Source organism: Cydia pomonella, chromosome 15 (assembly GCF_033807575.1).
Source record: "Cydia pomonella isolate Wapato2018A chromosome 15, ilCydPomo1, whole genome shotgun sequence".
NCBI lineage: Eukaryota > Metazoa > Arthropoda > Insecta > Lepidoptera > Tortricidae > Cydia > Cydia pomonella.
This window is the reverse complement of record NC_084717.1, coordinates 3,130,855-3,155,051: the sequence shown is the minus strand read 5'-3', so window position 1 is coordinate 3,155,051 and position 24,197 is coordinate 3,130,855. Positions and strand designations below refer to the sequence as shown.

The 24,197-nt window shown below is 40.0% G+C and overlaps 1 protein-coding gene across 4 annotated transcripts in view; it reads left to right on the top strand.

The window, feature by feature from the left end:
- Positions 1 to 24,197, top strand: part of LOC133525574 (fumarate hydratase, mitochondrial-like) — a 56,823-nt gene that overhangs the window by 19,966 nt on the left and 12,660 nt on the right. For all 4 annotated transcript variants that reach the window (XM_061861878.1, XM_061861880.1, XM_061861877.1 and 1 more), the window contains exons 3-7: positions 6,483 to 6,564; positions 9,333 to 9,454; positions 12,671 to 12,903; positions 13,975 to 14,180; positions 23,418 to 23,621. In XM_061861878.1, the coding sequence (XP_061717862.1) occupies positions 6,483 to 6,564; positions 9,333 to 9,454; positions 12,671 to 12,903; positions 13,975 to 14,180; positions 23,418 to 23,621 (847 nt within the window). The remainder of the gene's footprint in view (positions 1 to 6,482; positions 6,565 to 9,332; positions 9,455 to 12,670; positions 12,904 to 13,974; positions 14,181 to 23,417; positions 23,622 to 24,197) is intronic.

The window sequence follows — 24,197 nt, the reverse complement described above, 5'->3', positions numbered from 1 at the left end:
GCTTAAATGCCGAAATTTAAAATGGCGTGCGTTTTCTAAAAATTTGACCTCAGAATCATAATAAAGGTCCTCTGGGATCCTCAGATATCGATTTTCATCTCAATCTGAGCTTAAATGCCTAAATCAAAAATGGCGTGCGTTTTCTAAAAATTTGACCTCGGAATCATAATAAAGGTCCTCTGGGATCCTCAGATATCGATTTTCATCTCAATCTGAGCTTAAATGCCGAAATTTAAAATGGCGTGCGTTTTCTAAAAATTTGACCTCGGAATCGGAATCATTATAAAGGTCCTCTGGGATCCTCAGATATCGATTTTCATCTCAATCTGAGCTTAAATGCCGAAATTTAAAATGGCGTGCGTTTTCTAAAAATTTGACCTCAGAATCATAATAAAGGTCCTCTGGGATCCTCAGATATCGATTTTCATCTCAATCTGAGCTTAAATGCCGAAAACAAAAATGGCGTGCGTTTTCTAAAAATTTGAGCTCAGAATCATAATAAAGGTCCTCTGGGATCCTCAGATATCGATTTTCATCTCAATCTGAGCTTAAATGCCGAAATCAAAAATGGCGTGCGTTTTCTAAAAATTTGACCTCGGAATCATAATAAAGGTCCTCTGGGATCCTCAGATATCGATTTTCATCTCAATCTGAGCTTAAATGCCAAAATCAAAAATGGCGTGCGTTTTCTAAAAATTTGACCTCAGAATCATAATAAAGGTCCTCTGGGATCCTCAGATATCGATTTTCATCTCAATCTGAGCTTAAATGCCGAAATTTAAAATGGCGTGCGTTTTCTAAAAATTTGACCTCGGAATCATAATAAAGGTCCTCTGGGATCCTCAGATATCGATTTTCATCTCAATCTGAGCTTAAATGCCGAAAACAAAAATGGCGTGCGTTTTCTAAAAATTTGACCTCAGAATCATAATAAAGGTCCTCTGGGATCCTCAGATATCGATTTTCATCTCAATCTGAGCTTAAATGCCGAAAACAAAAATGGCGTGCGTTTTCTAAAAATTTGACTTCAGAATCATAATAAAGGTCCTCAGGGATCCTCAGATATCGATTTTCATCTCAATCTGAGCTTAAATGCCGAAATTTAAAATGGCGTGCGTTTTCTAAAAATTTGACCTCAGAATCATAATAAAGGTCCTCTGGGATCCTCAGATATCGATTTTCATCTCAATCTGAGCTTAAATGCCGAAAACAAAAATGGCGTGCGTTTTCTAAAAATTTTACCCCAGAATCATAATAAAGGTCCTCTGGGATCCTCAGATATCGATTTTCATCTCAATCTGAGCTTATTTATTTATTTATTTAAAATTTGATTCAGGCAACAAGGCCCATATTACAAATACCTTACAGACTAACATACCGGATCCCTTTGTTTGACATAATTATTGAAAGTCATAATGTAATGATAGTCATATTATCATTAGTCATAACTCTGAAACCGTTAACTTTTCAGGAATTTCCTTAGATTATCCTATAAATAGGTTAGGTTAGGTTAGGTTTGTTTTATGGCAATCCTGAAAAGTTACGCATTTCTGAGAAAAACCAAATTATGACTAACGAAAATGTGGACAAACAATACATTATGACTTAAAACTTTATGGGAAACTTTATGGGCTTAAATGCCGAAATTTAAAATGGCGTGCGTTTTCTAAAAATTTGACCTCGGAATCATTATAAAGGTCCTCTGGGATCCTCAGATATCGATTTTCATCTCAATCTGAGCTTAAATGCCGAAATTTAAAATGGCGTGCGTTTTCTAAAAAATTGACCTCGGAATCATAATAAAGGTCCTCTGGGATCCTCAGATATCGATTTACATTTGAATCTGAGCTTAAATGCCCAAATCCAAGATGGCGGACGATCATTCAAATTGAGTGACCGGTTTGTATTGGGGTATCCGATCGCGTGGCAAGATACTTTTACTTAAGGGTAACGTTTGGACGGAAGCTTGTTTGGATACCCAAAGTATTGATATCGCTTCCGGAATGCTATTTTAACGGTCGGGTACCCTTTCAAAATTGTTTTAAAGTCTAAGGGTACCGTTTGAACGGAAGCTTGTTTGGATACCTAAAGTATTGATACCGCTTCCGTAATGCTATTTCAGCGGTCGGGTACCGTTTCAAAATGGTTTTAAAGGTACTTTTATTTAACGGTACCGTTTGGTCGGAAGCTTATTTGGATACCCAAAGCGTTGATATCGGTACCGAAATGCTAGTTTAACGGTCGGGTACCCTTTAAAAAGACCGGTCAAAACCGTTTTTAAGGGTACCTTTTCAGTCCCTGCATACAACTAACAGTTACATCGGCATTGAAGTAAAATGTTAAACGTACCTATTATAATAAAATAAATAACTGAATGTAATTTTATTTTTATTTATAGTTAATTTTGAGATTAACTCGAGAACAAATTAACGTAATTTTTCCATAAATAATGGAACATCGATTTCCCCTGTAATTAGCTGCATTTGAACATGCTGAATATAAGTGTTCCTATCTACAACAGGCTTAGACCGTTTTTTTGCAGGTTCTGATGTCACTGCGTTAACAGCGTGAAACATGGCATCCTTCTTAAGGATTTTTAAAAGATGCAAAATGGTTGGTCTTTTTTTAAAACTTTTGTTGAACTGACCGTTCCAACCCTCACAGACGTTATTTGTCCGGTGCCGCTCACCGAAAGTGCACCACAAAGCTTTCTTCGGCATCCAATGATCTTGAACATAAGATAAGAATAGTTCCAGCTTATTGTTACTTCCCATAACTTTATTTTCTTTTAGTATATAATGTAACCCTTCATCAATATTAGCTTCTGGGAGAAGGGGCAAAACCATACACAAACTGACGATTTTGTTTGTTTTAGTGTTTCGTTTTATAATCGTTAGTTTTTTCAGTAGAACTACCTGGTAGTACTACTGTACCAGAGGGGGTACGGTGAGCTGAACAGTTTTATACCTTGTCGCATTAAGCGTCATGTTAACTGTACCATACGAATTTGTTTTAATGAGTGAAAGCGACACGGTAGTAAAGCGAACAAGCGACAAGGTAATAAACATGAATATACGCGATTAAGTCCCGTTTTCTTAAAATCAGGTAGTAAAGTGTTCAGCTACTTATGAGGTTGACTGTACCATTAACTATCGAAAGCATTATCTAATGAATCGCGACTTAGACAATATTATAGTTTGGCAAAGCCTACCTTTGACCAAAAACAACTTTGATGAATCGCGTCTTTGGCAAAACCCACATTTGACCAAACGAGCCTTTGACAAAAACGTTTTGACGAAATGCGACTTTGGCATATCGCTTGTTTGACCAAACGAGCCTTTGACAAAAAGCGTATTTTGACTAATCACTCGTTTGACCAGAGGCGGATAACCCGATAAAACCAAAGGGAGTTTAAATCGACACAAGTTGCGAATTACCTATTCGCACATGTATCGTAGGAACAACGTTTTACAGTACATATGGCCCTTTAAATTTTCGACATAGGCATCACATAGTCACGTAATGTGCTAATTATCGCACTAGTGCGGTAAAGTAGCACCACATGTAGTGTAATAGTACATTACGATACAAGTGCGAAAAATAGGAATTCGAAACGAGTGGCGATAAATTAAAACACGACCGAAGGGAGTGTTTTAAATCGACACGAGTTGCGAAAAACCTATTCGCACATGTATCGTACAACGTTTTACAGTACATATGGCCCTTTAAATGTTCGACACAGTAACGTAATACGCTAATTTTCGCACTAGTGCGGTAAAGTAGCACCATATGTATTATAAATATTTTTACGCTGTTTTCGTTTAGGCATACCTATTCGTTCGGAGGTAAAAATGTGATCTTTATTTCATATTTCGTTTCGTGACACGATTTGGACGATAATTTTAGAACTATAAGTGTAAAGCGCTGGTGGCCTAGCGGTAAGAGCGTGCGACTTGCAATCCGGAGGTCGCGGGTTCAAACCCCGGCTCGTACCAATGGGTTTTTCGGAACTTATGTACGAAATATCATTTGATATTTACCAGTCGCTTTTCGGTGAAGGAAAACATCGTGAGGAAACCGGACTATTCCTAACAAGGCCTGGTTTACCCTCTGGGTTGGAAGGTCAGATGGCAGTCGCTTTCGTAAAAACTAGTGCCTACGCCAAATCTTGGGATTAGTTGTCAAGCGGACCCCAGGCTCCCATGAGCCGTGGCAAAATGCCGGGACAACGCGAGGAAGAAGAAGAAGTGTAAAAGTACAGCGAATCTGAGAATTTAATGTAATACCTATAATGTTAGGTTAGTATTACAATTACACATTTCAAAAAACTCGTTATATATAAAAGCTAGGACTAATGTCACCTTGATTATAATTGTGTGTTGCTATAGACCCTGAGCCACTTTCTATCGGCATTATAACGCGTTTTGTTATTCAGTACGCATGACATGACGAATTGACAGTATTGCGACATGTTTCCATATATACTGTTTGTCATGTGACTCGTAGTTCAGAGACCTCTACAAATTAGACAGAAATTAACAACCAATATTTTTTACCCGACTACGAGAAGGATTATTAGGGTTAGGTTACAGCCCCTGACTCTAATAAAATGCAAAAAGATTCGTTGGTTTTAAATTAGTACAGATAGAAGAACATTGACCATTTTTAAAGAAATGTATTAGCTAGACAAAATAATCAATTTTAATAAAATCATTTTGTACTTAAACTATTTCTATAAACTGAAACCTAATTGGTCGTACAGAGCTTTCGAAAAAAGGAGGGAAAATGACCTGGCCGGGCTCTAAAAGTACATTTATAAATTTAATAGGTACGATATTTGGGTGAATCAACTTTTTTTGTTTTGTTATCCTGTCCCGTTGTCCAAGGGACAACAGTGGCACAGTTTGTTTGAAGAGACGTTGTATGCCGTTCTATAAACATGCTTAGTAGGGGGCCAATTATGGACATTGGTTATAACGACCACAAAAACGCAAGTTTGATACATTTAAGTATTTCAATGAACTTTTGTCCCTTGGACAACTAATCGTAACCATGGCAACGAGTGACGCTAAAAAGTTGATTCTCCCATTTAACGTTTCCATTACAGATGTGATTCCGTTTTTGTACGAAACACTAAAATCATCGCTATTTACCCAATGACAAACAATTAAACAAAAGGTTACCGTAAGGTCAGTTATATTTCCACAAGTTATACACAAACAAGTGATGAAATGTAATACAAAATTGGGGCCAAACGCAGCGACCACACGCTAACTAAAACTAACCACATTTACATGCAGCGGTGATATCAAATGAAATTGGTTTAGAATTGATTGGAAATGTCGTTTGTGGTTTGGGAGCCATCTGTATCTATTAATTGTCGGTTAGGACTTAGATAATGAATATGAATATAATGTTGGAGCAAAAAGCTATGGAAATTTAGCAGGAGACAACTCCAAATTATAACAGGGGTGTTTACGGGCCATTATGGGGTCAAAGGGGTTTTGGCCAGGATGGGACACTCTGACAACACCGATTGTCGAATGTGTGGTGAAGAGGAAGAGACAGTTACACACCTAATCTGTGAATGTCACGCCCTCGCCAGACAAAGAATGAAGGACTTTGGAACAGGCTATCTGGAACCAAAGGAATTCAAAAGGCTACCCATGAGCTCCATCATCCGACACATGGAAATTGTCAAAAAGGCTCTTGAGTAGCTAATGGGTCTTTCCTTAGGGGGCAACTACACAAAAGATCCCTATGGGTCGAAGTGTATCCGCAAGGGCCCCCGGTAATTAGAAGATAAGATAAGATAGATAATGAATATTCCGTATATTTTTTCATATGTACCAGGCAAGTAAACATTTTTAGTTGAAAAAGGCGGCACATTTGAAATAAATGTAGGCGCAAAAGGACCCCTCACATAAATTTTGAATGTCATGCCCTACCAACAGATTAGTTTGCCAGATGAGTTTTATTTTTATCCTTTAGGCCGACTCACGCTTGACCGGTTTTTATATTTGTTACCCCGTCATGTCAAAAACTCTTGAGTGGAGCCCTTCTATATTGCATTAATATAAATTGTTAAAATTTCAAGGTCCTACTATCAACGGTTTAGGATGCGCGTCGTCGGTCAATATCTAAGTAAACGCATCTGTTCCATACATTCAGATTACGCTCTCAAGGCATGTACTCACAGCAACACTCTTAACGCTTGTGCACACTAGATGCGTGTGCACGCGTGCGCTAAGATGTTGGAGCTGTACACGCACACGTCACGCAAGCGGTGTGACGTTTCTCATAAAGATCTGTATATTGCAACGCGTACTTGCACGCGCAAGTCTACGTACACGCATCCGGTGTGCACAGGCGTTTTATTAACCATCAATGGACCTAATGTCGCGGCAATAAGGTATACATCAATGAACAGTGTTAACGATAGTAGAAGCCACGTTTTTTGAATATATTTTTTTGTGTTACAGTACCCCGTTATCGTGGCTTTTGGTATCCTGAAGAAGGCCGCCGCCAAAGTGAACATCGAGTTCGGTCTTGATAAAAAAATCGGTGAGTGCCTCTTTATAGGTCTCTGGGTAAGGGCTTGTGAACAAATCGCGCGTTTTTTCGGTTATTTTTTTTTTTTTTTTTTTTTTTTTTTTTATGGTAGAGGATTGGTAGATGGTAGAGGAAACGAGCAGACGGATCACCTGATGGTAAGCGATTACCGCCGCCCATGGACACCTGCAACACCAGAGGGGTTGTAAGTGCGTTGCCGGCCTTTAAGATGGGAGTACGCTCTTTTCTTGAAGGTTTGAAGGTCGTATCGGTCCGGAAATACCGCAGGCGACAGTTCATTTCACAGTTTAGCTGTGCGAGGCAGAAAGTTCCTGGAAAAACGCACAGTTGAGGACTGCCAACCATCTAAGTGGTGAGGATGGAAATATTGTCGCGTAGGGCGATGGCGAAAAGAAGCGGCAGGGATTAATCCGAACAATTCCTCGGAGCACTCCCCGTTGTACATGCGATAGAAAATGCAGAGCGAGGCCACATCTCTACGCAGCGCCAAGGAGTCAAGCCGATCCGAAATGCACTGGCAGTCGACAATTCGAGTCGCTCTTCGTTGGATGCGGTCCAGAGGAAGAAGCTGGTACTGGGGTGCCCCTGCCCATAGATGAGAACAGTATTCCATGTGCGGGCACCCCTGCGCCTTATAAAGCTGTAGGCGTTGGGCCGGTGTGAAATACTGTCTCGATCTGTTGAGCACACCGAGCTTTTTTGAGGCTAATTTAGCCTTACCCTCTAGATGGCCGCGGAACTGGACTTCACTCGAGATGTCGACGCCAAGGATTCCGATACCGGGTGTGGCAGTCAGGGGAGTGCTCTCAAAACGAGGTGATACGACAAACTCTAACTTTTTTGCGGTAAACGCGCAAACTTGTGTCTTGGTAGGGTTGAAACGGACTAAGTTAAGTCGACCCCATTCAGAGACTTCTTTTAGGGAAGTCTCAATTTCAGACACAAGTTTGTTCCGGCTCTCTATGACGTTTTCCCGAGAGATATTGGTGCGGCCGGTGTAAGACGCATCACCCGTACTATCATCAGCATAACAATGAATGCCGCTGATTTGCAGCATGTCATTGATATGAAGAAGGAATAGGGTGGGTGATAGCACACAGCCTTGGGGGACACCAGCATTCACAGACATGGAGTCTGAGCATTTACCGTCAACTACGACCTTTATGCTTCTGTCTGCTAGAAAGCTCCTGACCCATACACATAATCTCTCGGGAAGCCCATAAGATGGTAGCTTCGAAAGAAGTGCTTTATGCCAAACGCGATCGAAGGCCTTCGCTATATCCAAACTAACAGCCAATGCTTCACCCTTTGTCTCGATCGCCTGTGCCCAACGATGTGTCAGGTAAACTAGAAGATCACCAGCCGAGCGGCCTCTACGGAATCCGTATTGTCGGTCACTAAGCAACTGGTGGTCCTCTAGGTACCGAAGGAGCTGGCAGTTGATAATGGACTCCATTATCTTCGAGAAAAGGGAGGTTATAGCTATTGGCCTGTAGTTGGATGGATTTGAGCGGTCGCCTTTTTTAGGGATCGGGTGTACCAAAGCTGACTTCCACGAGGTTGGGACTACGCCAGAAGAGTAAGAGAGCCGAAAAAGACGCGTTAAGACCGGTGCCAACTCAGGAGCACATATCTTCAGCACAATCGGAGGGATTCCGTCGGGCCCACTCGACTTATGAGTGTCGAGGGAAAGAAGTGCTTTACGCACTGAACTTTGGTTGAACCGGACATCCGGCATACAGCTCTCGCACCGCGGTATGGTCGGCGGCGCGTATCCCCCGTCATCCAAAGTCGAGTTGGACGCAAAGAGTTTACCTAAAAGATCGGCTTTGTCTTTTGCGTTATTTTTTGACCCCCCCTCCCCTTTGGTGATATTTTTGGCTACCCCTCCCCTCCCCCACATAACCTCACGTTTTTTTTTTTATTAATTTAATCTAATTTTAAGATAAATAGTAATTTATTTAGTAAATTTTCTATTTTTGGTATGAATATGATGATATATTTATTATACGCGCTCCAAAATTTCGTAAAACTCGCTACTTTGAAGTGCGAAGTTAAATTTATGTTTACCCCAGAAAAAGTGTCTACACATGTGGTTTCGTTAACTGTAGAAAAATACACGTGAGGTCCCCTTATACTTCCTATCGAAACTCGCGTGATTTCTGCCCTAAAAGAGAAAAAAAAAACAAAAACTTAATCGACAAAAAATCCATACTATCATCGAACTTGCTCACCAAATTTCAAGGGAATCGGTTGAAAAATGCGAACTGTAGAAGAGAACATAAGGACATACAGTCACGTCAAAAAATATCGATACGGACGAAGTGGCAAAAATATACATCCACGACCTTATTGCCTATATATTAAGGTAGTGTATACATATTTTTGGCACTTTGTCCGTATCGATATTTTTAGACGTGACTGTACGAAAGCATTTTTCCCAAGTTGAAATGGAGACCATCGCTTCACTCGGTCTAGAAGTAAGCTGTAGACAACCCCCTTGGTTCCGCCATATTAACAAAAATAAAAAAAATATGAGACCTGCACATGAGAACATAAAATACACTTAAATATGTAAAATACGCCTGTACCTATGTTCTCGCAATATCTAGAAGTGAAAAGCGTAGGGTTTAACTCATATAGCATAAATACCCATTTTATTCGATGCAATTTATCGGCCGAGGTGAAGCGAGGACCGCTATACGTCGAGGATAAATACAATGTACTATCCTAACTTGTATTTTTAAATTGCAATCCAGCGGATGCCATAATGCAAGCCTGTGACGACGTGATCTCTGGAAAGCTGTACAAGGAGGGGCACTTCCCCCTCGTCATCTGGCAGACCGGATCTGGCACACAGTCCAACATGAACACCAATGAGGTAGGTTACATTTTCCCTTTTTACAAGCTTTTATTAAACTTGCAATGTATGTATGTATGTTCGGGTCAAACCTTGGAAGCTTACTTGGACCCATTTCCCATCTTTCGTTTGAGCTGGAACTCTACTCGCGTAAGTTGAGTGACAATGCAATATTATTGTACTAATCGTACTATCTAGCTGATCTGATGATGGACACCGCAGTTAGAATACTATGATAAAACTAGGCAAATATCTTTTTCGCGATTTAGGGGTTGGCTCGATAGTAAATTTAAAAGTGGAAAAAATACTGTCTTGGGTGAGACTTGAACTCACGGCGTCTGGATCGATACTCCAGCGCTCTGCCATCTGAGCCACCAAGACTTCATCCATAGGCAGCAAATTTTCCACCATATGGGTCTAGGGGACCCTAGCGACATCTACTGTAAGAACGTTACACTTCTTAGACGGCTACCGGAGTTCCAAGTCACATTGGAAATTCACCAGTAACAATGTGCTACCCATACTAAATTAATTTTTAACAAGCAGAAACGTCGGCGAACGATGCTATTAAGCTTCGAATAAATTTATAAGTGGAAAAATTACTGTCTTGGGTGAGACTTCAACTCACGGCCTCTGGATCGATACTCCAGCGCTCTTTTTTTTTTCTTGTTGGAAATGTACATTATATTTTACATGTCAAATTAAAATGCATTCACAAAAAGATCGTCACAACACAATAACAACAATAATAATAATAACTACGAATCGGAATAAAATAAAACAGTAAACAAATAATAATAAAATAATTATAAAAACACTTTCTATAAATAGAAATATTTGTCAAAATAATTAAGAATATAAAAATAAAAAATACAGCTAGGACAACCTAGGTAATGTCAGAAAGTCAAAAATTTAAATAATACAATAATAGGGACAAAAAAAGAATGCAGCAATGTCAAAATTTTCTAATTAATAATTTATAAATATAAATAATATTAAAAATCAAATCAAATAATTGGCATTTTATTCTTTATATTCTTTGACAGAATACAGCGTTTTGGTCAATAAAAGTTCCTTCAATCGGCGACCAAATAATTCGTCCGATGATTCATTTTTGCTCTGCCATCTGAGCCACCAAGACCTCATCCATAGGGAGCAAATTCAGATGGCAGAGCGCTGGAGTATCGATCCAGAGGCCGTGAGTTCAAGTCTCACCCAAGACAGTAATTTTTCCACTGTTAAATTTATTCTAAGCTTAATAGCATCGGTCGCAGACGTTTCTGCTTGTTAACAATTAATTCTATAGTAAATGTTATTTAGTATGACCTACATATTCACATTATTCGCCCCTCAGAGTATGGTCAGATAAAAAAAAAAACATGTATTCTTATTTCAAAAACCCCGTATTACCAATTATACAGAACTTTACTTGGCTCAATATGTTTATCGAATACAAGTAACCGACTGAGAGCTTCAGTATAACATAATGTCGGTATAAAATTATATAACGTTTTATTGTTTTACTGTATTGCCATAAACAATGCGATAAATGACAGCGATAAGAGAAATATTTCAATGGCGCAAACAATGCTGCAAAATACTTCATTGTTTCATGTTTATATTGTTCTGATTTTATTCTTTAGTACTCATGTATTAAGTTTATCCTCAGTTAAAGTCATAAAATGAATATCAAATTACGCATTTTATTATATACCTCATAAAAATCATAGGAAATTGAATATGATCATGTGGTGTAAAATTGTATGGATACTTTATGAATGAATGCATTTAAGTGGATATACAATTTTGCAATCGAATGTAGGTATTAAATAAATACAAATGATGCTAAATATTCTGATGATAAATTCGATTCTTGTCACTTGAAGTTAGGAATGTCATGGTTACTTGTTACTGGGTCATTCTGGGTTAACCCATTTATGCCCATTGAGTCGTTTTCGACCCAGTGGAAAAAACTCGCTCCTACTCATTAAAATAGTAGAAGAAAAGAGCCTATAACCTTGAAGAGTTCACACCAAAAACTGTTTCTGGCCATTCATATTCATAGATCTTGCGAGTATACGGAGTGTTAGGGTCGGCAACGCGCATGTAACTCCTCTGAGGTTGCAGACGTACATAGGCTACGGAGACTGCTTACCATCAGGCGGGTCGTATGACTGGTTTGCCACCGACGTAGTATTAAAAAAAAATTGCGATCATGTTCATATATCCACTTCCTGCCTCGCACAGCTGAACTGTGGAATTTCCGGACCAATACGACCTTCAAACCTTCAAGAAAAAAGTGTACTCCCATCTTAAATTCCGGCAACGCACTTACAACCCCTGTTTTATTGCATTGAAATTATCGAAACATGCATTTCATCAGTTTCGTAAGAGCTTAGTTTCGTAAAAACGAGTCGAGTTTTTACGAGCTTCTAATTTAGGACCATCTTTCCTGGGCTGAGTGAGCTGTCGGAGGCAAAATATTCAGAGCTTTTGGTTTCTCGATTCTGTCCAACCTTGTAGTGGATCATCTTTAAATTTGATTAAATAATCATTTATTTCAGATATTTTGAATCCATCGATTTTGTTAATTCATCTTCACGGAGTACCTAATAAAACTACTCTTAGTATTTGTTAGCGCATTATTGCGCTATTTAAATAAAAAATAATATATTTAAAGTAGTACCATTGTTTTAATGGTGTATTACAAGTTACAACTGATAGGTTCTTTGTCTAGGACACGCGCGTTCAGTTCAGTGGTTAAAATGCAAGAGGTCGATGCTCGGGTCGCGCTGCACGTCGATGTGTCGCATGTGCGAAACTCCGGCGCTGGCATCGCGCTCTCTGGTTGGCCGCCGTTCCGTCGTCTATGTTGGCAGATTGGAGCCGCATCTCCATCAATCATTGGTTGTAGACAAAACTAGCGGTGTTGCCACAGCGCTAACAGTATTATTTACTAATTAACCTAAAATAAACTAAAAACATACAGGTCACTCAGTCAAAGCCACCAGGTGCCTCCACAGTCGGCAAACATATCTATCGGATAATATAGTCTGGCAAACACAACTTTTCAATCAGTAACAACAAAAAAAACTATACTCATCCCTTTCTTTTCTACCAACTTCAAGACTACGATTCTGTCTACGTTTGAAATGCAACAGTCCTGACAGTCAGACTGCTTGTCGCTTGTTATCTTTGTGCGTGTTTGAAAATTAAGCCACACTCTACAATCTCCAGGTGATCTCCAACCGCGCCATCCAGATCCTCGGCGGCCAGCTCGGCTCCAAGAACCCCGTGCACCCCAACGACCACGTCAACAAGTCGCAGAGCTCCAACGACACCTACCCCACGGCCATGCACATAGCCGTGGCCATGGAGCTGCGGGACAGGCTCATGCCGGGCCTGGTCGCGCTGAGGGACACCATGGCCGCCAAGTCTAAGGAGTTCAGCAAGATCATAAAGATTGGCAGGTGAGTTTCACAGCCCGTTCTCCACGAAGGATTTGGGAACTTTGAATGCATTGGGATTGCATTTTGACCCTCTTGTCTTGTTAGCCTGTTGTGTTCCACTGCTGTGAAACAGCCTCCCTCTCTTCCACGCGTCTCGGTCTATGGCAATATTAGACCAATTTTTCTGAAAGACGTCAAGATGATGCCGCCATCTCCTTCGAGGTCTGCCGTGACGCCGCTCTATGTTTGGTGTCCACTCGGTAGTATGCTTGGCCCACAAGTCGTTTGGCATACGGCAGATATGTTCAGCCCAGTCCCATTTAAGCTTAGCGGCTGTCAGGTCCAAGTGGGTTACTTTAGTTTGGAGGGCAAGATTTCTGATTCTGTCAGTCAGTTTGACACCAAGAATACTGCGCTCCATCGCTCTCTGGCAAACCTTGAGCGAAAACTTTTGAGCATTAGTCAAACTTCAAGTCTGAGCACCGTAGGTGAGGATCGGAAGAATACATATATCCATGAGTTTGCGTAGGGCCGAAGGCCCGGAGCGTCCCATTGGATCGCCCAAGCACGCGAGGCCGAAGGCCAAGTTGCGAGAATGAGGCTCCTCCTCTATTCTCCTACTATTCTTTAAAAAAAAACAACGAATTGCTATCCGGGAGTGCCGGCAGAAGTGAAAACTTGAATATTAATGTTGTGCATATTTGATATTTTGGAATGGTTAGAGAATAATTTTGCACGAATGCTTTAATTATCAGTATAAAAGTACTATCATTTATGTGGTTAAATACAATATTCATTTATTGCGCTATCGTACACAAACATGACAATGTGTATTACATTAAAAATTTAACTACTGGCTTCAGTGACATTGTAACAGTTATTCGATCAGGTCACGTGTCCGTCTTACGAAATTTCAATCGGTCAAATCTATCGGTCACGGGACCTGTCGCGAGTTTAACATTTTTTCTCCATCACAAAAAGTGCACAGCGCCTCTAAAGAAGTTTTCACTTCAAAAATTTTCTACAAACATTTCGGATTTTCTATATTTAAAAAAAATAGCTTGTTGATAATAATTTATTGTTAACTTCCAGAACCCACTTAATGGACGCCGTGCCTCTAACGCTGGGGCAGGAGTTCAGCGCGTACGAGGCGCAGCTCACGTACGGCATCGAGCGCGTGTGCGCCACGCTCCCCCGCCTGCACTACCTGGCGCTCGGCGGCACGGCCGTCGGCACGGGGCTCAACACGCGCATAGGCTTCGCCGAGAAATGTGCCGCGGAGATCGCTTCACTCACTGGTAAGCTCTTCGCTATTTATGGTTGCCTGGTACTTGCGTTCTGTGGATATTATTTTCTAGGTATTAAAAAGGTAGCTCGTTTGACCAATTTACTATTCAATCATGCTTTCGTATGAAATATATGCTAATAATAGTAATAATAGATCATTCTAGTATCTAGGACATAATAAATAGGTTATCCTCCCCCGCCTGCACTACTTGGCGCTCGGCGGCACGGGGCTCAACACGCGCATAGGCTTCGCCGAGAAATGTGCCGCGGAGATCGCTTCACTCACTGGTAAGCTCTTCGCTATTTATGGTTGCCTGGTACTTGCGTTCTGTGGATATTATTTTCTAGGTATTAAAAAGGTAGCTCGTTTGACCAATTTACTATTCAATCATGCTTTCGTATGAAATATATGCTAATAATAGTAATAATAGATCATTCTAGTATCTAGGACATAATAAATAGGTTATCCTCCCCCGCCTGCACTACTTGGCGCTCGGCGGCACGGGGCTCAACACGCGCATAGGCTTCGCCGAGAAATGTGCCGCGGAGATCGCTTCACTCACTGGTAAGCTCTTCGCTATTTATGGTTGCCTGGTACTTGCGTTCTGTGGATATTATTTTCTAGGTATTAAAAAGGTAGCTCGTTTGACCAATTTACTATTCAATCATGCTTTCGTATGAAATATATGCTAATAATAGTAATAATAGATCATTCTAGTATCTAGGACATAATAAATAGGTTATCCTCCCCCGCCTGCACTACTTGGCGCTCGGCGGCACGGGGCTCAACACGCGCATAGGCTTCGCCGAGAAATGTGCCGCGGAGATCGCTTCACTCACTGGTAAGCTCTTCGCTATTTATGGTTGCCTGGTACTTGCGTTCTGTGGATATTATTTTCTAGGTATTAAAAAGGTAGCTCGTTTGACCAATTTACTATTCAATCATGCTTTCGTATGAAATATATGCTAATAATAGTAATAATAGATCATTCTAGTATCTAGGACATAATAAATAGGTTATCCTCCCCCGCCTGCACTACTTGGCGCTCGGCGGCACGGGGCTCAACACGCGCATAGGCTTCGCCGAGAAATGTGCCGCGGAGATCGCTTCACTCACTGGTAAGCTCTTCGCTATTTATGGTTGCCTGGTACTTGCGTTCTGTGGATATTATTTTCTAGGTATTAAAAAGGTAGCTCGTTTGACCAATTTACTATTCAATCATGCTTTCGTATGAAATATATGCTAATAATAGTAATAATAGATCATTCTAGTATCTAGGACATAATAAATAGGTTATCCTCCCCCGCCTGCACTACTTGGCGCTCGGCGGCACGGGGCTCAACACGCGCATAGGCTTCGCCGAGAAATGTGCCGCGGAGATCGCTTCACTCACTGGTAAGCTCTTCGCTATTTATGGTTGCCTGGTACTTGCGTTCTGTGGATATTATTTTCTAGGTATTAAAAAGGTAGCTCGTTTGACCAATTTACTATTCAATCATGCTTTCGTATGAAATATATGCTAATAATAGTAATAATAGATCATTCTAGTATCTAGGACATAATAAATAGGTTATCCTCCCCCGCCTGCACTACTTGGCGCTCGGCGGCACGGGGCTCAACACGCGCATAGGCTTCGCCGAGAAATGTGCCGCGGAGATCGCTTCACTCACTGGTAAGCTCTTCGCTATTTATGGTTGCCTGGTACTTGCGTTCTGTGGATATTATTTTCTAGGTATTAAAAAGGTAGCTCGTTTGACCAATTTACTATTCAATCATGCTTTCGTATGAAATATATGCTAATAATAGTAATAATAGATCATTCTAGTATCTAGGACATAATAAATAGGTTATCCTCCCCCGCCTGCACTACTTGGCGCTCGGCGGCACGGGGCTCAACACGCGCATAGGCTTCGCCGAGAAATGTGCCGCGGAGATCGCTTCACTCACTGGTAAGCTCTTCGCTATTTATGGTTGCCTGGTACTTGCGTTCTGTGGATATTATTTTCTAGGTATTAAAAAGGTAGCTCGTTTGACCAATTTACTATTCAATCATGCTTTCGTATGAAATATATGCTAATAATAGTAATAATAGATCATTCTAGTATCTAGGACATAATAAATAGGTTATCCTCCCCCGCCTGCACTACTTGGCGCTCGGCGGCACGGGGCTCAACACGCGCATAGGCTTCGCCGAGAAATGTGCCGCGGAGATCGCTTCACTCACTGGTAAGCTCTTCGCTATTTATGGTTGCCTGGTACTTGCGTTCTGTGGATATTATTTTCTAGGTATTAAAAGAGTCTGGTGCGCTCGCTCGCCTACGTCGCACGTGTCCACTTATTAGCCTACGGAACTTGTCTTACTAGCCAGTGTTTCTCAAAGTTTCATTTTTGTTTACAAATATTTCTATCATGCAGTGTGCTTTGTGTGGTGACGATGTTAGTGACGCTATTCGCTGTGGATCTTGCGAAAATAATATAGGATATTGCTGTGCTAACCAAACTGAGCAAGAATACAGAAAACCCAGCGCTAGTCGAAAAGCGGCGTGGAAGTGCCTAAAATGCAAAAAGCCAACACCTACAACTTCCAAGGCTACTGATCTTGATTCCATTATGGTGAAGCTGAATCAAATGGAGGTTCACCTTGCGTGTCTCCCAGGTCTAGTGAAAGACGTAAAAGATATAAAATTGGAGCTGGCTGAGGTAAAAAATTCTTGCGAATCAAATAGTGCTAATTTGACTAAATGCACTTTGCGTTTAGACGAAGTTGAGAAGAAAATACCCGATCTCGAAGCAAATAATGTCAAAATTAATTCACTTAGCCAACAGTTAGCTCAGCTTAAGAGTGAGATCACAAATCGTGACCAATGGTACCGTCTAAAAAATTTAGAAGTTAAAGGTGTCCCACTCAAGAATAATGAGAACCTCTTCACCATCATGAAACACATCGGCGAGATAGTTGGGTTCCCGATACAAACCAACAGTATTAATTACATATCCCGGATTCCTGTTCACAATTCTAAAGAAAAATCCATCATCGTTAGTTTCGTTAATCGATATATTAAAGAAAACTTCATTGCTTCGGCGAGACTGAGGAAGACTATATCAGCGGAAGAACTCGGATTCAAGGATTGTCATAACAAGATCTTTGTAAATGATCATCTAACACCTGATTATAAAATGCTGCTAACAAAAACGAAAACCGAATTGAAATCCAAGAACTATAAATATGTGTGGGTGAAATTTGCGAAGATTCACGTACGCAAGGATGACAACTCGAAAGTTTACGTCATTAACAACGAAAGTGATTTAAACAGATTACTTTAATTTGGATCTTAGTTTTCTTTTTGTCTTTAAAGTGTTCTCTGTTCGCTAAAGTTGTGTCAACCTGTGCTAACAATAATTTCGGCCATGTATGCCAAAGTTTGAGTATCACTGCATGGCCCGGCCCGGCCGGTCCAGCTATTTATTGTTATCGGGTGCACGGCTTATCGCTATACGCATTCCAGATGCGCCGCTCAGGGCATGCTCACTTAACTATATTTGTCTTCGTCTATCATCGACCTTTTAAGTTATGCTTAATTACTCGCTCTTTCGCACTTACTAGAAACCGCTTATGTCCTCTTACGATTTCTACTTTGCGTTACATTTATTTCCAGTTGCAAATGAAGTTATTTTACCTAATACGCTTATTTAAGTTAATTCACTGTTTACCTAGCTCGGTTAATTTGTTGATATTTTATTATTGCGTATATTGCACTCGTAAATGGCTTTAAATAATAACGAGGGAGGTATTTATCCTACAATTTATTACCAAAACGTGAGGGGACTCCGTTCCAAAACTTCTTTATTTTATCGTAACTTAAACATTTCATCTTATGACATAATTTTACTAACAGAGACGTGGCTACTAGATGGAGTATTGGACACGGAGTTATTTGATGATCGATATGTCGTTTGGCGGCGAGACCGTGATCCGCTTGTAACTGGCCAAAATCGAGGAGGTGGCGTTATTATAGCTACTCGCAGGGAGCTGGCAGTCATTCCGCAACCTACCTATCAATCAACAGCCGAGGATCTATGGGTGACCTTGACTATTAAGGGCCATCAAAACACATCAATTAAACTGCACCTATGTGTTTTATACTTATGTAAACAAAATAATGGTAATACCTTCTCACAGCAATTATCTAATTTCCTCAACAGCCTAGGTGAAGCGGTATTACGTGGGTGTGATGACAAGTATTTAATAATAGGCGATTTTAATATGAGCAATATTATATGGACACATCAGCATTCTACTTTGATTCCCTCGAATTATAAAACTAACGATGAGTGTAGTTTAATTGATGAGTTAAACACGCTAAACTTAAATCAATATAACGATGTCCGTAACCAGTATGGTAAGTTATTAGACCTTGTCTTGTCCAATGATGTAGTACATGTTAGTGAGTGTTCGGACCCTTTAGTACCGATTGATCCATATCATAAAGCTATATTAGTTTCGATTCAATTTGCAAAAATAAGTAGTTTAAAACCCGCTCCTCGCATAAAATATTTTTACAATAAAGGTGACTATAGTTCCATTAACAACGAGTTGACCTTGATTAATTGGGAGGATGAATTCTCGCGACGCTCATTAGAGGAGTCGGTTAGCTTTTTTTATTCCACATTTAAAAAACTGCGATTTAAATATATCCCTAGTAAAATATGTCATACTGATAGTTTTCCTAAGTGGTATTCGCCCGCGCTAAAAAAAAGCTATCAAAGAGAAATCTAAATATCTAAGAAAATTCCGTACATATGGTAATATATCAGATTTAATCTCTTTTAATTTTCAAAGGGACAGGGTCAAAAAACTTGAACAGTCATGTTTTGCAACATATGTTCGACGCCTCGAAAATAATATCGTTAGAGACCCGAAGCAGTTTTGGTCCTACATTAAGTCGCGTTCTAGCTCACATGGTGTACCGAGTTGTTTAAAGTATGACGAAAGATTGGTCAATACGGCCGCTGATATATGTGAGGCTTTCTCTAACTATTTCTATACAACATTTTCTGCGCCTAGTATTGATCAAGCGGTGCCGGTTGACTCTGTGGGTGGTTCTATCTCACATATAAGTAATATAGAAGTTAACTCAGATGCTCTTATAAAGTTACTGTTAAAATTGGATCCGTCCAAATCAGCTGGACCTGATGATATGCCGGCCCTCTTTCTGATTAATTGCGCGAATACAATTGTGATTCCAATATCTCTACTATTCAAGCGCTCATTTGCTGAATGTAACGTCCCTTCCATATGGAAATCAGCCTACATTACACCCGTTCATAAGAAAGGCCCAAAAACGGAAGTAACTAATTATAGGCCAATCTCAAAACTCTGTATACTTGCTAAAGTACTTGAAAAACTAGTTTATACTCAAGTATATGCGGCAATTAAGAATTATTTTAGTCCTTTCCAACATGGTTTCCTGCGATGTAAGTCTACCGTTTCAAATTTGATACTCCTTAATGATTATGTAACTAAAGTCATGTCTGAAGGTAGTCAAGTAGATGTAGTTTACACAGACTATAGTAAAGCGTTCGATAAAATTGACCATAAATTGCTAATCCTCAAGTTAAGTAATATGGGTATTCACGGTGATCTGTTGCGCTGGTTCACGTCTTATATTGACAATAGGTCGCAAGCTGTTGTCATTAACAACTATGTGTCTGGCTGGGTAACTGTTCCCAGTGGCGTTCCTCAAGGATCGTTGCTGGGGCCTTTGCTTTTCAATATATTTGTCAATGACATCAGTGATTGTTTCCACACTTCCAAATTGCTATGTTTCGCTGACGACATGAAAATTTTTACCAAAATTAATTCATTGGATGACTCTGCTCTTTTACAAGATGACCTTACACGTCTTGTTGCATATTGCCAGACCAATAAATTAGATCTAAATGTATCTAAATGCTTTACTTTAACCTTCACTAGACAACAAAGTTCAATTCCAACTTCGTACAAGCTAAATGATCATGTGCTTAAATCTGTGTCATGTATGAAGGACCTGGGAGTCACCCATGATTCAAAGCTTTTATTTGATACTCATATAGATAATATAGTAACTGGTGCTACCAAGACTTTGGGATTCATAATGCGTAGTTCTTTACATTTTACCCAAATTAAAACTATAAAAGTTCTTTATTGTACATATGTCAGAAGTAAACTTGAATATGCGTCTCAAATTTGGAACCCCAGTTATAATATTTACATTAACAGAATAGAACGTATACAGAAAAAGTTTGTAAAAGACCTCTGCTTTAAAATGAAAACTCCTTATAATTCATCCAATTATGAGAATATTTGTAAAAAACATCACCTTATCCCACTACATAAACGTCGACAGATTGCAGATATTACTTATATACTTAATATTTTAAATGGTAACATTGATTGTCCTGAATTGCTCGCTAAGCTCTCCTTCAATACTCCATCTAGGTCTAAAAGATACTTCCCTCCCCTCTCAATTCCTTTTTCATCACGTAATTACAGAAAGAATAGCTTTCTACTACGAGCTGGTAAAAGTCTAAATGAACTAACGAAGGAGCGGGATATAGACGTTTTTAATAGCAACATCACAACTATAAGACGGATTCTAACAGACAAATTACTTGAGTGAGCGAGTCGTATGTGTTGGCATATTATTGTATCGATTAACGTATTAAGATTACTAATAAGTTTTGGTTTCTTTGTTCAGTATATAATATAATAAGTATTAATATTTAAAAATATTAGTGGTAACACGTTGTAAAAAAAAAAAAAAAATCTAGTGCTAACCACCAATTATCTGTTAACCTGTTGCTACCGGTGGGAACCTATAATTGGCTCTTTGTTATCTATATATATAACTATTGTACAATCTATAGCTGTTGGTTCTCCGAACAATAAAAAATAATAAATAAATAATAATAAAAAGGTAGCTCGTTTGACCAATTTACTATTCAATCATGCTTTCGTATGAAATATATGCTAATAATAGTAATAATAGATCATTCTAGTATCTAGGACATAATAAATAGGTTATCCTCCCCCGCCTGCACTACTTGGCGCTCGGCGGCACGGGGCTCAACACGCGCATAGGCTTCGCCGAGAAATGTGCCGCGGAGATCGCTTCACTCACTGGTAAGCTCTTCGCTATTTATGGTTGCCTGGTACTTGCGTTCTGTGGATATTATTTTCTAGGTATTAAAAAGGTAGCTCGTTTGACCAATTTACTATTCAATCATGCTTTCGTATGAAATATATGCTAATAATAGTAATAATAGATCATTCTAGTATCTAGGACATAATAAATAGGTTATCCTCCCCCGCCTGCACTACTTGGCGCTCGGCGGCACGGGGCTCAACACGCGCATAGGCTTCGCCGAGAAATGTGCCGCGGAGATCGCTTCACTCACTGGTAAGCTCTTCGCTATTTATGGTTGCCTGGTACTTGCGTTCTGTGGATATTATGTTCTAGGTATTAAAAAGGTAGCTCGTTTGACCAATTTACTATTCAATCATGCTTTCGTATGAAATATATGCTAATAATAGTAATAATAGATCATTCTAGTATCTAGGACATAATAAATAGGTTATCCTCCCCCGCCTGCACTACTTGGCTCTCGGCGGCACGGGGCTCAACACCCGCATAGGCTTCGCCTAGAAATGTGCCGCGGAGATCGCTTCGCTCACTGGTAAGCTCTTCGCTATTTATGGTTGCCTGGTACTTGCGTTCTGTGGATATTGTATGTATGTATGTATGTATATACTTTATTGTACATAGAAATAAAAACACGAAAAACACAGTTACAGAGTAAATTAAATACAACAAAGGCGAACTTATCCCTGTATGGGATCTCTTCCAGTTAACCTTTGAGGAAATGAGTAAAACAGAAGTAACGATGAATGAATGACAAACACAAACAAAAGTGTACAATCACTGAAATTAATGAAATGCACGTTTTGAATACACATTGATACAAATATACATAGATAGAAAAATAAACATAAAATAATGCATACATATATATATAAATAAAAATAAATAAATATTCAATATATAATATAAATAAATATGAATTCGAACCAGAAAAGTAAAGGAAATTAAAAAAGTAGAAGTACTCCAAATAATTAGGAAGTCGTAACCAAAGTATCGGAAAGCCACAATTTTTTAAGCTAAGATATTATGTTCTAGGTATTAAAAAGGTAGCTCGTTTGACCAATTTACTATTCAATCATGCTTTCGTATGAAATATATGCTAATAATAGTAATAATAGATCATTCTAGTATCTAGGACATAATAAATAGGTTATCCTCCCCCGCCTGCACTACTTGGCGCTCGGCGGCACGGGGCTCAACACCCGCATAGGCTTCGCCTAGAAATGTGCCGCGGAGATCGCTTCGCTCACTGGTAAGCTCTTCGCTATTTATGGTTGCCTGGTACTTGCGTTCAGTGGATAATATGTTCTAGGTATTAAAAAAATTACTCGATTGACCAATTTACTACTCAATCCTGTTTTTGTATCAATTTTATACTAAAACGATATATAATTCTAGTGTCTAGGACATAATACTTTGCTCTCGACGGTATTGCGGTAAGCACGGGCCTCATAACCCACATCAGGCTTCGCCGAGAAATGTACCGCGGAAATCGCTTCAAACTCTACACTGTTTATGATCGCCTGGTACTTTTGGAGCAAACGACTAGAAGATTTGAAGCTCATACAACAGTCAAAATCCAATTGTAAATGAAAAAAATCAAGCTCGTTTTTTGGCTGGCAAACTAAGACCCCTGAAACTGCATCGCCTCGCTTACTATTAAGTTTCTTACTGTTTATGATCGCCTGGTGTAGATTTCTGTTCTGTGGTTACGCCGTGTTTACCCGAGGTGTCACTAAAATCGGAGTTCAATTGTCCGATTTGCTACTTTATTAATTTTATTTTAATGTTATTCTAGACTTTAGCCGTAAATATACAATTTACATAAGTATTTTTACATAGTACAAGGCCAGTAACAGTTATACATTGATGACAAAATAGCACACAGATTCCACGTTCCACGGACTCCATATCGCACCCGCGATTTCATAAAAGTCAAAAAGTTTCTGACACTATCTAATTGTGTATGCCTGGGACTCGAGGAGTTAATTCAAATTTCACCGCCAATATTTGTTGTAAGGTGGGCAGCTAGAGGTGTCATGTTGGCACTTGTTTGTTGTTTCCAGGCATCCCCTTCGAGACGGCCCCGAACAAGTTCGAGGCGCTGGCGTCGCACGACGCCATGGTGGAGGTGCACGGCGCGCTCAACACCGTCGCCTGCTCGCTCATGAAGATCGGCAACGACGTGCGCCTGCTGGCCTCCGGGCCGCGCTGCGGGCTCGGCGAGCTCATGTTGCCGGAGAATGAGCCTGGCTCTTCCATCATGCCTGGTATGTTATAACAAAAATAATTAACAGTCCTTGTGTGTACATGATAGGGTTAAGGAATTTTCAGTTTAGCAGAGACCAGTTATTCAAAATTTCTAACTGACATCATTATATTGCCTGCTATCATGAAGATCATACGGCAAAAGCTAGGCATCCTCAACAAGGTGAGGCAGTATTTTACACCTAGGCAGCTGCTCGACCTTTACCAAGCACAAGTCCGATCGTGTGTGGAATACTGTTCACATCTGTGGGATGGTTCAGCCAAAAACCAGCGCTCGAGTCAGTCGAGAGGAGGGCCAAGAGATTTATTATTAATGACGACGATCTGACGAATGCTCGACTTCAAAGTCTGGAGCATCGTCGCAAGATTGCCAGCCTAACGATCTTTTATAGGATACATTTCGGAGAGTGTGCTGAGGAATTGCACAACCTTATTCCTCCGTCCCCATTTCACCATCGGACTACCAGACAATCGGCACTTCGGCATCGCTTCATGGTAGGTATTCCACAAATACGCACGAAGCGTTTCGCTTCAACATTCCTTATGCGAACTGCCAAGGAGTGGAATGCCCTGCCCGA